This window comes from Cottoperca gobio, chromosome 24, assembly GCF_900634415.1.
Source record: "Cottoperca gobio chromosome 24, fCotGob3.1, whole genome shotgun sequence".
Lineage (NCBI taxonomy): Eukaryota > Metazoa > Chordata > Actinopteri > Perciformes > Bovichtidae > Cottoperca > Cottoperca gobio.
This window is the reverse complement of record NC_041378.1, coordinates 5,578,638-5,591,116: the sequence shown is the minus strand read 5'-3', so window position 1 is coordinate 5,591,116 and position 12,479 is coordinate 5,578,638. Positions and strand designations below refer to the sequence as shown.

At 39.3% G+C, this 12,479-nt stretch overlaps 2 protein-coding genes across 6 annotated transcripts in view; one reads left to right on the top strand and one right to left on the bottom strand.

Moving 5' to 3' along the window:
- Window positions 1-307: 307 nt before the first annotated feature.
- Window positions 308-5,767, bottom strand: aida (axin interactor, dorsalization associated). 2 transcript variants are annotated; one of them, XM_029462636.1, is made up of 11 exons: window positions 5,461-5,763; window positions 4,616-4,682; window positions 4,473-4,526; window positions 3,942-3,996; window positions 3,791-3,854; window positions 3,564-3,670; window positions 3,385-3,393; window positions 2,801-2,923; window positions 2,575-2,697; window positions 2,023-2,140; window positions 308-1,921 (listed from the first exon to the last, which is right to left on the bottom strand). In XM_029462636.1, exons 1-11 carry the CDS (start codon window positions 5,565-5,567, stop codon window positions 1,822-1,824), a joined length of 927 nt encoding a protein of 308 aa, XP_029318496.1. In that variant the 5' UTR covers window positions 5,568-5,763; the 3' UTR covers window positions 308-1,821. The 2 variants fall into 2 exon arrangements, with proteins under 2 accessions (XP_029318496.1, XP_029318497.1); XM_029462637.1 differs by lacking the exon at window positions 3,385-3,393 and having other exon boundaries at window positions 5,461-5,767.
- Window positions 5,768-6,996: 1,229 nt separating this feature from the next.
- rnf8 (ring finger protein 8, E3 ubiquitin protein ligase) overlaps window positions 6,997-12,479 on the top strand; it is a 6,042-nt gene continuing 559 nt past the window's right edge. For 2 of the 4 annotated variants that reach the window (XM_029425314.1, XM_029425313.1), the window contains exons 1-8: window positions 6,997-7,259; window positions 7,478-7,606; window positions 8,487-8,938; window positions 9,180-9,387; window positions 9,836-9,898; window positions 10,073-10,162; window positions 10,249-10,356; window positions 10,561-10,765. In XM_029425314.1, the coding sequence (XP_029281174.1) occupies window positions 7,137-7,259; window positions 7,478-7,606; window positions 8,487-8,938; window positions 9,180-9,387; window positions 9,836-9,898; window positions 10,073-10,162; window positions 10,249-10,356; window positions 10,561-10,765 (1,378 nt within the window). In that variant the 5' untranslated portion in view covers window positions 6,997-7,136. Of the gene's footprint in view, window positions 7,260-7,477; window positions 7,607-8,486; window positions 8,939-9,179; window positions 9,388-9,835; window positions 9,899-10,072; window positions 10,163-10,248; window positions 10,357-10,560; window positions 10,773-12,479 lie in introns of all 4 variants that reach the window. The other 2 variants (XM_029425316.1, XM_029425315.1) reach the window with 1 other exon arrangement.

Below are 12,479 nucleotides of genomic sequence, written 5' to 3'. Positions count from 1 at the left end.
AAAAAGCCTTTATAACACGGTGAAATTTCAAAATAAAAGTAGTGGGTTTAAGAGAAATACAAATAAGTCAGTCAAAGAGCACAACTGTCCTTTAACTGCCAATAAAGATGCATCCTCTCTAGACATCTGAAAGTAACACTAGATGTTTTGAAACACTTCCTGGCAGCTGATGAACACCCACCCCGTCCAGAACACTGCATTTCTTGCGTGCTTAGAAATAAAAGCTGCTGTTAAACATCTGGAGCTCAACCAGAATCCCACACTGAATACAGAATCATGCAAATCATGCAAATCATGCTGCATCCACTTAACTCTTTATGCATTTATTAAACAGTAGGAAACAGTTTTCAAACACACATTCCAATACACACTGAAGCATGAAAACCGAACTGAAATGTTAATTGCTACCGAGTCGAAATCTCCTTAACTCTGGGCTAAAACAGATAATCATACGTGTGATATATTCTAACAAAGCGAACATAACGTTTAAAAAAAAAAAAAGTATTACTCTTAAAATGGTCAGAGCATTTCAGTGCATCATAAATTGACACCTACTGTATATTAAACCTCTAATTTCACCATTTAACTTTATAAATGCCACTGAATTAAATACTGTCGGTGACTAAACAACAAACGATTATAGAGTGCCACCGGGACAATTCTGGACTTTTTTTTAATTGTTAATTATTATTATTATTATATTATAATATACACACAATTATAATACAGTTACAGTTTCCATTCCATGTTAGTTTTAATGTTTTAAAAATGTGTAAGTCTGTACCAAGACCCAGCTGGCACATCAGAGTGCCTGCTGACAGTGTGTAATGTGAAAGCTCAGTTAATATTAAATTAAATGGAAACTGTAAATGTTAAAGCAGACAACTAATCGTGGTCCTGTATGATCGGCAGACACATTAGTAAATAGATTAACATAAAGTTTAATTTAATACTTTTTTTTTTTTCATTTTGTAATCCAATTTCACAATTAATCATTTTGGAAACAATTATTAAAAATGAATTATTAATTGGGGGAATATCACTATTTTAACCAAGAGGTTTATAATGCAAATTTAATTAAAACAGTTTGTAACAGCGTCTTTTAAATGATAATTATTAAACACCACAAACAAAGTCTATAATTATGGCACGCACAAACTTTTAAAGAGCAAACAGTGATGCCTGTTAGTGTGTTATTTATTCAGGGAGTGGCTTTGACTTCACCAATAAGTCCACATAGTTTGGCACCTTTAGCTGCCTTTAATGTTTCGAGTCCAACATCAAACAGCACAAACATATAGTAGTGACTCAAATTAAGCACCTGCAATAACTCACATCGTGTCCCCCGTTTCTAAAAACCAGTGAGCTAAAGGAAGACTGGAGATGATGGTGGTGCATCTCCAACGTGTCAAAAACTGAGAACTTATTTTACATAATGGATATTATGCACCCTGACAGTGTACGAGGGCCATAGTAGGTCGTTTTCCCACAAATGTATTACTTTAGAATCACAGAGAATATTCAAGCTTTCTCAGAATATGACCCCCCCCGCTTCTTTTCTTTTCTTTATTTATTTATTGAAACCTACAATGGCCCTAATACATCGTCATGCTTGAAAACAAAATGAAAGAATACAAAAGTCTGAGCTGATGTCACTACTGTTTGCGTCCCTTCACTTTCTTCGTGTACTCATGGAGAAAAACATGAATACAACTTGGTTTAGTATTGCTGGATGTGATGAGGTGGAACTCCACATTTTGCTGGATGTGAGTGTACGAGAGATTACAAAGAAGTGGTTCAAAGTTCAGGGCGCGCTGCGACTTAGCTGTCCTTGTGTAATGTCTGATGAAGATGAAGATAGAGTTGTTTCTTTGTTAGAAGCTGCAGTTTCTTCCTCTTGAAGTCTGTGGGCTTCTTGTACCTGGAATTCAAGAAAGTAGAGTATATATACACACTTCATCTTTCAAGACACAAAAGGAATTCCTCAGATCATTTAATAATGGCGCACGTCAATGGACTCACAGTTCGATGACGATGGGGCCGGGTTTGATCTCGTCCATTTCCATGAAGGCAAAACATTTAGTGCTGGTAAACCCCTTTTTAGGTTTGTAGTGCTTGAACTCGAAGAAGATAGCTGCCCCTTAAAGAACAACACAATGAAGGGAAAGGTTAACATAGTAAATGATAACTAATCTTTCGGTACACTGGCATGTCTAGGTCTCAATGACATTGAAGGATGAGATTGACCTTATTCTATATTTTCCCTGCGGTCAACATGTGTTCATCTCTCTATAGAGTGCTGCAGGGGTCAACCAGGAAGTCAGCATCACATTGGCTCACTTTACAAAAAGCCAATGGGATCATCATTTTTTTTTTTAAAGTAGTGATTTCCTAAAACTTCTGGGAATTGTAGTTTTTAGCCGACGTTATTTAATCAGGAGTAAAAAGAGTATTTTTGAGGAGTCTTTTCATGGGATTAGTTGACAATAAGAAAACGGTTGAATATAGCCAGAATTATTCTTTAAATTGTGTAAGGAATTTTAGTGGCGTTAGTAATGTAGGAATAGCTGTTACCTTTTGGTAATTTCTCCACATGTCTCTGGATCTCCACGTCCACACTGAAGTGGATGTAGGTATCTTCCTTCCTGGAGGCCACGGGAGTATCCTGCACCGGATTCACATCCACGCCGTTCACATCTGCGGTCAGAGAAACACAGAACATGCGCTTTAGTTTTTTGGCAGAACGGACATTTTATACTCAGATCATCAAGACTTCAGGGTGACGCAGGTGGCTCTTTACCTTTGATACTGATGGTCATGTACGGATCGATGCACTGCCCGGCGTCCTTCAATCCAATTTTTTCAATCTTTAGTGTAAGGAGCGACATGCCAGGCTCTGAGGGTAACCGTGGCAACAAGGTACCTGCAGCGGACAAAGGTTACGGACATTAGCGGTTGCCGTAACAACAGGTGGCGACATCACTTTGGACCACAGATTAGCCAATAGCAGTTTTCAGTGGCATGTTTCATACCAGCAGACTGCAGGCTTTAGTGTGGAGGAATCATTTCAATATTTAAAACGTAAACAGTTCTATAGAGCTAAAGTCCCAGCTCCATGTTTAGCTTCTGACCATATATTAAAGAGTTACAAACTTATATTAAAGAGTAGAAACACAGTAGATATACATACGAATATAAATAAACAGAACTTTCATGTTAGTGCTTTTCAGGAAGATCCATAAATTAAAAAATTAACTCTACATGGTGCGCCTCTTTATTTAGTTGTTTTCACATTTCTGCAACAAGCGGCGTGTTTCCACTGATACAAACACGTCCGTCATGCAGGAGAGAACACATCCAGACGTTCGTTGATAAAAGCCGTACCTTGCGAAGCTGCAAATGAAGCAGGCAGGAATGAGCGATGAAGCCATGCACAGCACCGACAGAAAGAAACAAAACAAAAAACACACAGTCAACTAAAAGCCCTCCGAAACAGGACGACATGACACAGAGAATCAAACATCCCTCCAACAGTGGCTGTGTTTAATTAACTGTTATAGTACCGGGGGCTCGCGGGGGGAACGCCTCTGTAGAACCTGCTCCTGCTGCAGCATCCTCCTCCTCCTCCTCCAGCTCCAAGTTCTCCTCTTCACCTGGAGCGAGGATTTTCCTGACAGGAGAGAAACGGCAGGTTTTTAAAATCGCATCATCTACAGATTTTAAAAGCCGACGCAGGAAGTCACAAACTCAAAACAGTAAAAACATGAGATGGTTCGTGGGGGATATTTACCTTAAGGGCACTGGCTGCACATCATAGGGAAATTCTTTGTTGAAGGTCAGAATATTTTGAATTACTGTTGACAAAAAGAGGAAGATCAGAATACCCAGACATGGCAGGAGGATTAATAAGTAGACGCTTAACTCCCAGTCGCTACACTTACTGGCTTCCAGTTTCTTCAGCTCTTCTAACTTGAAGTCCTCCTTTGACTGTGTGCACTACAGAAGGGCAGACACATGTAATACATCGCGAGAAAAAAGGGAATTTAGAACAAAAAATACCATTTCTTTGTCGACTCAAGTCACAGCAACAAAACTTCCTAAAATACAATAAATTATAAATTCACCTCTGGAAATTTGGAGACTTAAATGACCTGATGTTTCTAGCTAAATAATAGAATATTAATTCCAATTAAAAACATTTTTAGGGGTTTACTTCTTCTCAACCAGTTATATTCCTGGCAGAGTGGAGATGGATGTGAATCAGTGTTTAGACAATCACATAGGGAGACATACATTTGCAGAACATTTAACTTTAAAGGCTAAATAAAAATATTTCAATTTAAGAGCCAACTTAAGTGCTGGCTGATCAAACATTCACTATTTTACTTAATGGTCTTCATAATTATCATTTTATTGTGATTTTCATCTCTCTCTGTAAAGCTCTTTAAATTAATTTCATATTTCATACAGACCTGCAAACTGGCACTTCTCATCTCGAGGCATGTTGCAATCTTTCCCAAAGTTTTCTTAAAACAAAAACAAAATACTTATTATAATTATTATTATTATGAATATGCATATATGTCATACAGGTAAATAGATATCAAATGATCACCTTCTGCTCCTCTGTGAAGTCTGATGAATTTGGTGACTGGACCTCTTTTTGCAGTTGTCTCGCTAAACTAAAATAAAAAATAAAAAAACACACAAGTGCGTTAATGCTTTGCAGTAAAACTTGTAACGTAAAGTGGCTAAATTATGTATATTTGCGCCCCCTTCCGGTCAACAAAATAAAATGTCAGGATCTAGATTTTATATTATTATTAGTGCAATTTCAGATAAATTAAATATCTATTAGTTGACAAAGCAAATCACATCTTTAAAAACAAACAAAAAAGGTGTAAAGAATAGATATATATCGTTAAAGAATAGCAGAAACATTCCTCACTAAACAGAGGAAAACCCACCCATAACAATGAGAGGGTGTGGCTCACTATGTCTCAATACTCGGAGGGAATATTGGCCCCATTTCTGCACCGCATGACACACAATGAAACACACTGTACGCAGCTCGGGATGATTTTTCCATGACAGACAGGCTTTATGGAAGGACTCTCCCTCAACTCAAACTGCTGGTCAATGAATCTGGGATGCAACATCCTCCCCCCACACACACACACACATCTACACACACACACACACACACACAAGCGACTGTGCTGCCTCTGCAACAACTGCCACATCACGTCATTGATGGGTAGGGTTTGTTTACTGCTGAGAGGAGCTGACTGACAGCTCAGAGGCTAGAACTTCTTGTGAAGCACCATGCACCCACTGTCTCCTACATGCGGTTATCTCCCTGCACATGTAAGGATTGTAAAAAAAAAAGGCGAGGAAAAGAAGCATGCCGATAAACCAGCTGTGTGGAGAGGCAGGTTACACATGTTAAATGCAACTTACATGTGGTACTCATCTATAGCCTCCACTAATTGTCCCCACGAGTCAAAGTCTGTGCCTTTGCTAAAACTGGCGTGCCATTTCTGAATAGTCTTGTTGACATCAGACATGTTGGCGGGCCGGATACTCTCTGCGCTCTCAGGGCAGCATAGCCGGGGAGGAGGTTCATGTACGGGGCTTCAGCGGCAGCAGCAGCAGCGTCGTCAGCCCGGTTATCTGCTGTCCAGAGTCGCACAGATACACCAGTGACACCCCGACCAAGCCCTTTCTGCTCACACTTTAATAGCACATCCGCAAGAGAAAGGAAGTCCCGCCCGGCAGCTCGGGGTGCGCGCGTTTTGGGACGCGGGGTAGCTCGAGTGGACGGGAACAAGGATGCCTGTGTTTGTAAAGACGTGGGGAGAAACACTGCCGCAGAATAAAATGGTCATTTAATTTAAAGGTGCATGAGTATTTTGTTTTCACCCTGTAAGTTAGATAGGAGTAGTGGTGGAAGAAGTACTCAGATCCTTTCACAACGTAGGAATACTGCACTAAAAGTCCTGCATTCAAACTTGTGTGAGTACATTTAATGTAGTAAATAAAATAAAGCATATTTGAAACATGCAAACAAACAAAAAAATTATAGATGGTAATTATAGAAAGACATTGTGTTATTGTGTAATTTTAATCCATTCAGCATTCAATTAATAATAATAAGTACTTCTTCCACCACTACTCCTATCTAATTTACAGGGTGAAAACAAAATACTCATGCACCTTTAAATTAAATGACCATTTTATTCTGCATTTATTCTTATTATTAGTTATTTAGTTTGTTTAATTTTATGTAAACAAACAAAAAAGATGAAAACTTGCCCTGTGATGAAAAACAGATCATGTAAGTCACTATAATAACTTAGTATCTCAAAATAAGCTCCTTGTTTTGTTGAGATACTGTCATTATTTTTGAGATATTAAGTCACTGTTTTGAGATACTGAGTCATTTTTGACAGGATCACATGGAATTAGACAAGTAAGTGTATTTATTAATTTTCAAATATGTTTTTTTTTCTTCAAAAATATAGATTTGATAAATACATTAAACATTAAATACATATTATTAATTATTATTATTATTATTAATTGAATGCTGAATGGATTAAAATGACACAATAACACAATGTCTTTCTATAATTACCATCTATAATTGTTTTTCTATTATTTTACAATGTTTTTGTTTGTTTGTATTTTTGAAATATGCTTTATTTTAGATTTAAATGTTGAAATCTGTTTTGTTTTTTATTCACATGTAAGTTTTAACAAACATTGTTTTACATATGACATATTTGTATGTTGCACCTTGTGGCTAGTTACCGTTACCATGGTGATTTAATGACAAGAAGACAACTGATAGCGTATTTTCAGGTATGCAAAAGTGAAGACCTTCAAAGTTCATAAGATAGGATCAAAATGTTTTTTAATTTGAATGTCAACGGAGTAAATGATCAGTTCAACTCGTCTAAAGCCTTTATTTTGAAAACAAACCAAACGTTTTTCCGGTTTCGCCCTGTCGATTTCTATCTTTACACCGTAGTAGCAAACGTTAGCTACACGTTAGCTACAGGTTAGCTATGGAGCAAACAACACAGTTAGTGATGTGTTTCAGGTCGTGTTAGCCGCTGACAGAATGAGATAAGATGGATACTGTAACGACAGATTCGTCTGCGATTGAGGAGGATGTTTGTTCAGACTCAGAGGTGTTATGTTTGATGAGAGTCGGAAGAAATTCAGACTGGCTTCGCTTGTTCGAAAACACTGAGGTGCAGTTTGCTAATGCTGGCTAACTGGTTAGCTTAATCTGCCACATATTAAAACTTGCTCAAGTTCACTATTTTTCACATAAAATATATTCGTCGTTCAAGATTTATTTGTAGTGTTCTGCAGCTTGTCGTTTTCAGAGTTTGTCTATATGTGAATGAACTATAAGCTGCACAGTATATGGCTAACTGTCTGTGTGATATGTTTGTTTTGGCTGTAGATCACTATAGGACGTGGCTTGGATGTAACTTACCAACTGTTGTCTCCAAGTTGTCCTCTGATGATCTCCAGACTGCACTGTGCTTTCAAGCAAAGGGAAGATGGACACTGGACAGTCACAGACAAGAAGGTAATAACTTTCTCTATTATGATTTATATTTGATTGATTGTGATATATAAACACATACTATCTGATAAGCCAAACATAAAAGGTGTAAAAATACAAACATCTCTTTTTTTATGTTGTCTTGTGTTTCTATACAGTATGTTATGAATTTTATGAGTCTGTATTAGAGCTGAAATGATTAGTTGACTAATCGATTAGTGGATCCGTGGAAAAATAGTAACATTCTGATAATCGATTAATAATTTCTCATTCAAAATGTCAGAAATGCTGTTTTCAGCCTCTGAAATATGGTGATTTCCTACTATTTCTCTGTTTTCTATCATGTTAAATCTTTGATGTCATGTTAAGACATTTAAAGTTATCACCTTGGACTTTTAGAATCTTTGATGGACATTTTTCACTATTTTCTGACATTTTATACAGCAAATTATGAATCGGTAATACAGAAATAATCGTTAGTTGCAGCCCTAGTCCGTATACTATATCAGTAACATCAGCATGTGTAGAAAATCCTACTATGTCCTTAAAATATACCAGACACTACATTACATTACATAAGTGCAAAAGCTTAAATTAAATGACTGCAGTGTATATAAGAAGAAAATATGTCAATACAGGATTTAATTTAATATTTTAAAGTATTATTTGTCAGCCACACAGGATCATTCAAATAAAAGTACAGTCCAGTTCAACACCATTGCAAACTACATCCTCAATAATAACATGTAGTTAAATCTCTCTGACGTAGAATTTATGGCTGAGCGTTATTTACTTGCATCAGATTTTCAGTGAGACACTGAGAGTATCTTCTTGATATTCTTTGTATATGAATATTGTATTCAACTGCGGCCAATAAAGAAAGCGTTGCGTTTTTCCCCCTCAGAGTCTCAACGGTGTGTGGGTGAATGGAAATCGCATAACCGCTGAAGAAGCCCACCAGCTGAGGCTCGGAGACTCCATACAACTTGGGGTTCCTTTAACTGGAACCTACGTGGAGTTTGACTACATCCTCGTCCAGCGGCCCCTCAAAGACATTAAACTCTACCTGACAAAGGGACACAAAGAGGGCGCCAAAGCAGCCCAAGTTCCCAAGAAGTCCAAGAGGAAGTTGACGGTGGAAGAAGTCGAGCCGTCTACCTCAAAGCCCAAGCTCTACCGCTGCTCCTCTGCAGACAAGTCGTTTGCAAAGCCCTGCCCTCTGTCACCAGTGAAACGGCAGCAAAGGCTCAGTCACACCATGCCACAGGAAACCGGACCCAGCCGACAAGTCCAGGAAGTAGACCGGCCCTCAGATGACTCCAGCAGATCACAAGGAGACCTGGACAACTTGCAGATGTAAGCCGCAGTTTGTGCGTCTTGTGTATTCTCATTGCATTTGCATCTGTTTTTTGAAAGATGCAATGCAGTTTTGAAATATAAAAAAGATTGTTAGAAAGTTTGATCTCCCTTTGGTCCCCTATTATAGCGACGTGTCTCCTTTGAGCTTGGTCAGCATGGTGGTTGTCTGCCAGAAGCCGTCATGAATTGACTTTTTATCGATTTTGTTCTTAGTTCTTTTTTTCATTTATGTTTGCAGGTACAGCCAGAACATCCTGATGCTGAGGGAACAGGTGGACGACACCCAGAGGCAGGTCTCCTCGCTGGGGGGACAACCCAAGCAGGCTGACCCGCTCAGGGAGGAGCACGTCAGGGAGCTGCACGGTCAGCTGGAGACGCTCAGAGCCAAGATGCACCGGATGGAGACGTTAGAGAAGTCCTTCAGTGAAACTAAGAGGCAGCTGGAGGTGAGAGGAACCCAGTAACTCCTTTCATACATGGAATATGCATCACCAACAACTGTAACCCCAGTGTGCAGATGTGCATTTAGTTCATTGAATTAATTGTTGCCTTCAGATGGGGTTGTGTTCACAAGAAGGGTCCAGATGAACGCCGCCCTAATGTTGATAGATTTTCTGAAAGGTCCGAGTTGTGACGTGTTGTGCCTCCATAGCTAGCCGGGCTGTCATTGTCAGAAATGGTGGAGGCCATTGAAGTGAACTTTTCAGTACATAAGTTAACATATTGTAATTGTAATATATATTGTTAGCCACATTTCCTGGGTGAGCATCATGTTTGTCTATTAATGATATATAAGCTAACTATTACACACTACTAACTTTTTTGTATGACTGACTTACTTACTTACTATGACTGAAAATACTTTAATGAAAATGTCACTTTTTATGTATTTAGGCAGAGAAAACACAGCATCAAGAGGAGCTTATGAAAAAACAGTTGCACGACGCCTTGCAGGAGGTACGTAGTTTAAAACTACAGCTTTGATTTAGTGATTTGCCACAAATACAAGAATTCATGTTGTAAAAGTGTGATGTCTAAATATGTAGTGTTGTAGAGTGCTCTCGTATGCAATAAATTGACTGATATTTTGAAGTTTTTTTTAATTTGTCAAACTGCTTTCCATGTCCTTAGCAAAAGAAAGTAATAGACGAACTCGCCCTTTCCCGGGAAGACTTTGAAGAAATTCTCTTGGCCAAAAACAAAGAGCTAGAAGTGTCAAAGGTATGAGACAATATTCATTTTACACAGTAAGCTTTTTGCATTGTTGGTCATGGCACCAGCAATATGATCATATTTGTTCTTTGCAGGAGGAGAAAGAAATGGCGAGGGCCCAAAAAGAGGAAGTAGTTACACAAGTGACCGAAGTTCTGGAGAACGAGCTTCAGTGCATCATCTGCTCCGAACTCTTCATTGAGGTAGAGTCAAGAGTCAGCTTGGCATGGCGCTGGAATCATCTTTGCTCTTCTGATTTGCTGTATTTTATTCCTACTTTGACTGGATAGCAATCACGTGTACAAAAGATGATTACAGCAATTGGGACGCACAAATACAAACATATACAGCAGTGTTTCAGAAGATTTCACCCGTAACCTTTTGATCTGTATTGATATCGTCTACAGGCGGTCATCCTGAACTGCGCTCACAGCTTCTGCAGTCACTGCATCAAGCAGTGGCGCAAAAAGAAGGACGAGTGTCCCATGTGCCGACAGGCCATCCAGTCCCAGACCCGCTGCCTGGCCCTGGACAACTGCATCGACAGCATGGTGGAAAACCTGAGCCTGGACATGAAGTCGAGGCGGCAGACCCTCATCACTGAGAGGAAAGGTGAGAGGTGCGTCATTAACATTGTCATCCGTATCCAACAGTCATTGTTTTTAAAGGTGGGAGGAAGTCTCGCATAAAGAGAACCAGTTTACTGTATTTGAGAGATTACCAGTTTTTACAGGAAAAGATATTTATAGTATAAAATGCTCAAAGTAAGCTTGTGCTTAAAAGCCTTAAAAAAAAAAGGAAGATATGACGAGTTTCACAGCACAAACAACATCTTTTATCATTCCTCTTTCGCTTCGCCATGTTTGCAGTTGAAGAGCAATACCAACTGTCAGGGCGCTCTGAGGCGTCGCCGTCTGTCGTTCCCTGTCCGAGCTGACGCACATGTTTCAAAATCAAGAATAATGCTTTGCTAGTTATTGAAACATCATGTTTCTTAGTATTTTTCTTCCACTTTGATGAACTTCGCGGTTATCTCCCTCAGGTTTCAGTTACAGAACAAACGTCCAACTACAGCATGTGACGGTGACGTAGCGTACTCACTCAGGATCGCTCTCATGCACATGTTGCCACATGGATGACCCATATAGCATTAATATCTGACTGACACTGCACTTACTAGCAGTGGTGTGCAGAGCCACATTCATCAGATCAAATGACTGGAGAGCCTTGACATGTCTGGGTGGGCTCGCTGACTAATGTTCCTCTCGGCCTCAGCTGTAACCACTGATGTGTCCTTGAGCAAAGTGCTCGGCCCTCAGCTGATGTGGTGAAGCTGCTCAGAGGCTCTAAAACTAAATGTGTTTTTCAAGGTGTTCAAAAGAGTATTTCGTGTACACTCGCTGCTTCAGCCTGTCTCGGCTTAATGGGTGATTTTTAAATGTGTTGGTAGAGAGAGAGAGAGAGAGGGAGAGGGAGAGAGAGAGAGAGGGAGGGAGAGAGAGAGAGGAGAGAGGGAGAGAGAGAGAGAGAGAGAGAGAGAGAGAGAGAGAGAGAGAGAGAGAGAGAGAGAGAGAGAGAGAGAGAGAGAGAGAGAGCACAGTGAGGACTTCCAACACAAGGTGGCAGCACAATGAGGCGGATTCATGTCGTCTTTATTTCTGCTGTATGATATTATTTTAGAAACAGTGTAATGACAGCTAAAGTATAAATGAAACTAACATTTAACGCGTGGTGGTGGGGAAACTGAGCTTGCGTATCCCCCGATAAACAAAGGTGGAAAAATAAAACGTATGTGCCGCACTTTGCAAATATAATCAAATGCTTGTGGACTACACAGACATTTTTTGGATAGGGGAAAACAGATTTAGTTTTCTCAAAGCTGCAATATGAATTCTAATCAAAGACATCGAGCATCGCGGTCTGATTGATCGCAGCCGCGGTGCACATGTTGGTCGTTCCTGACTCTCACAACAAAACAGAAAATGTTTGATTTGCGTAAAAAGCTTTGAGGGTAAGGGCCGTCGCACGTTCTCCCCTTTTATAGATAAGAAAGATTCTACCCATAAAAAAGGTGATATTCTAATATTTAGTTATTGTTAATAAATCCCATAAAAAGACCAAAACCAACCATCAACTGATTCTAATAACGTTTATTTTGAGTAGATCCCACATACACAGTGCTGCTGTAAATACTCACCAAATGTGTTTTTATCTACAGCTGAAAATGGTCCCCAAACAAATACGCAATTTACTCCCTTGTGTCCGCTGAAAAGTAGTGTCCGTACTTATTTCTTACAACATTTAAACTTCCTTCTTCGTGGATTAT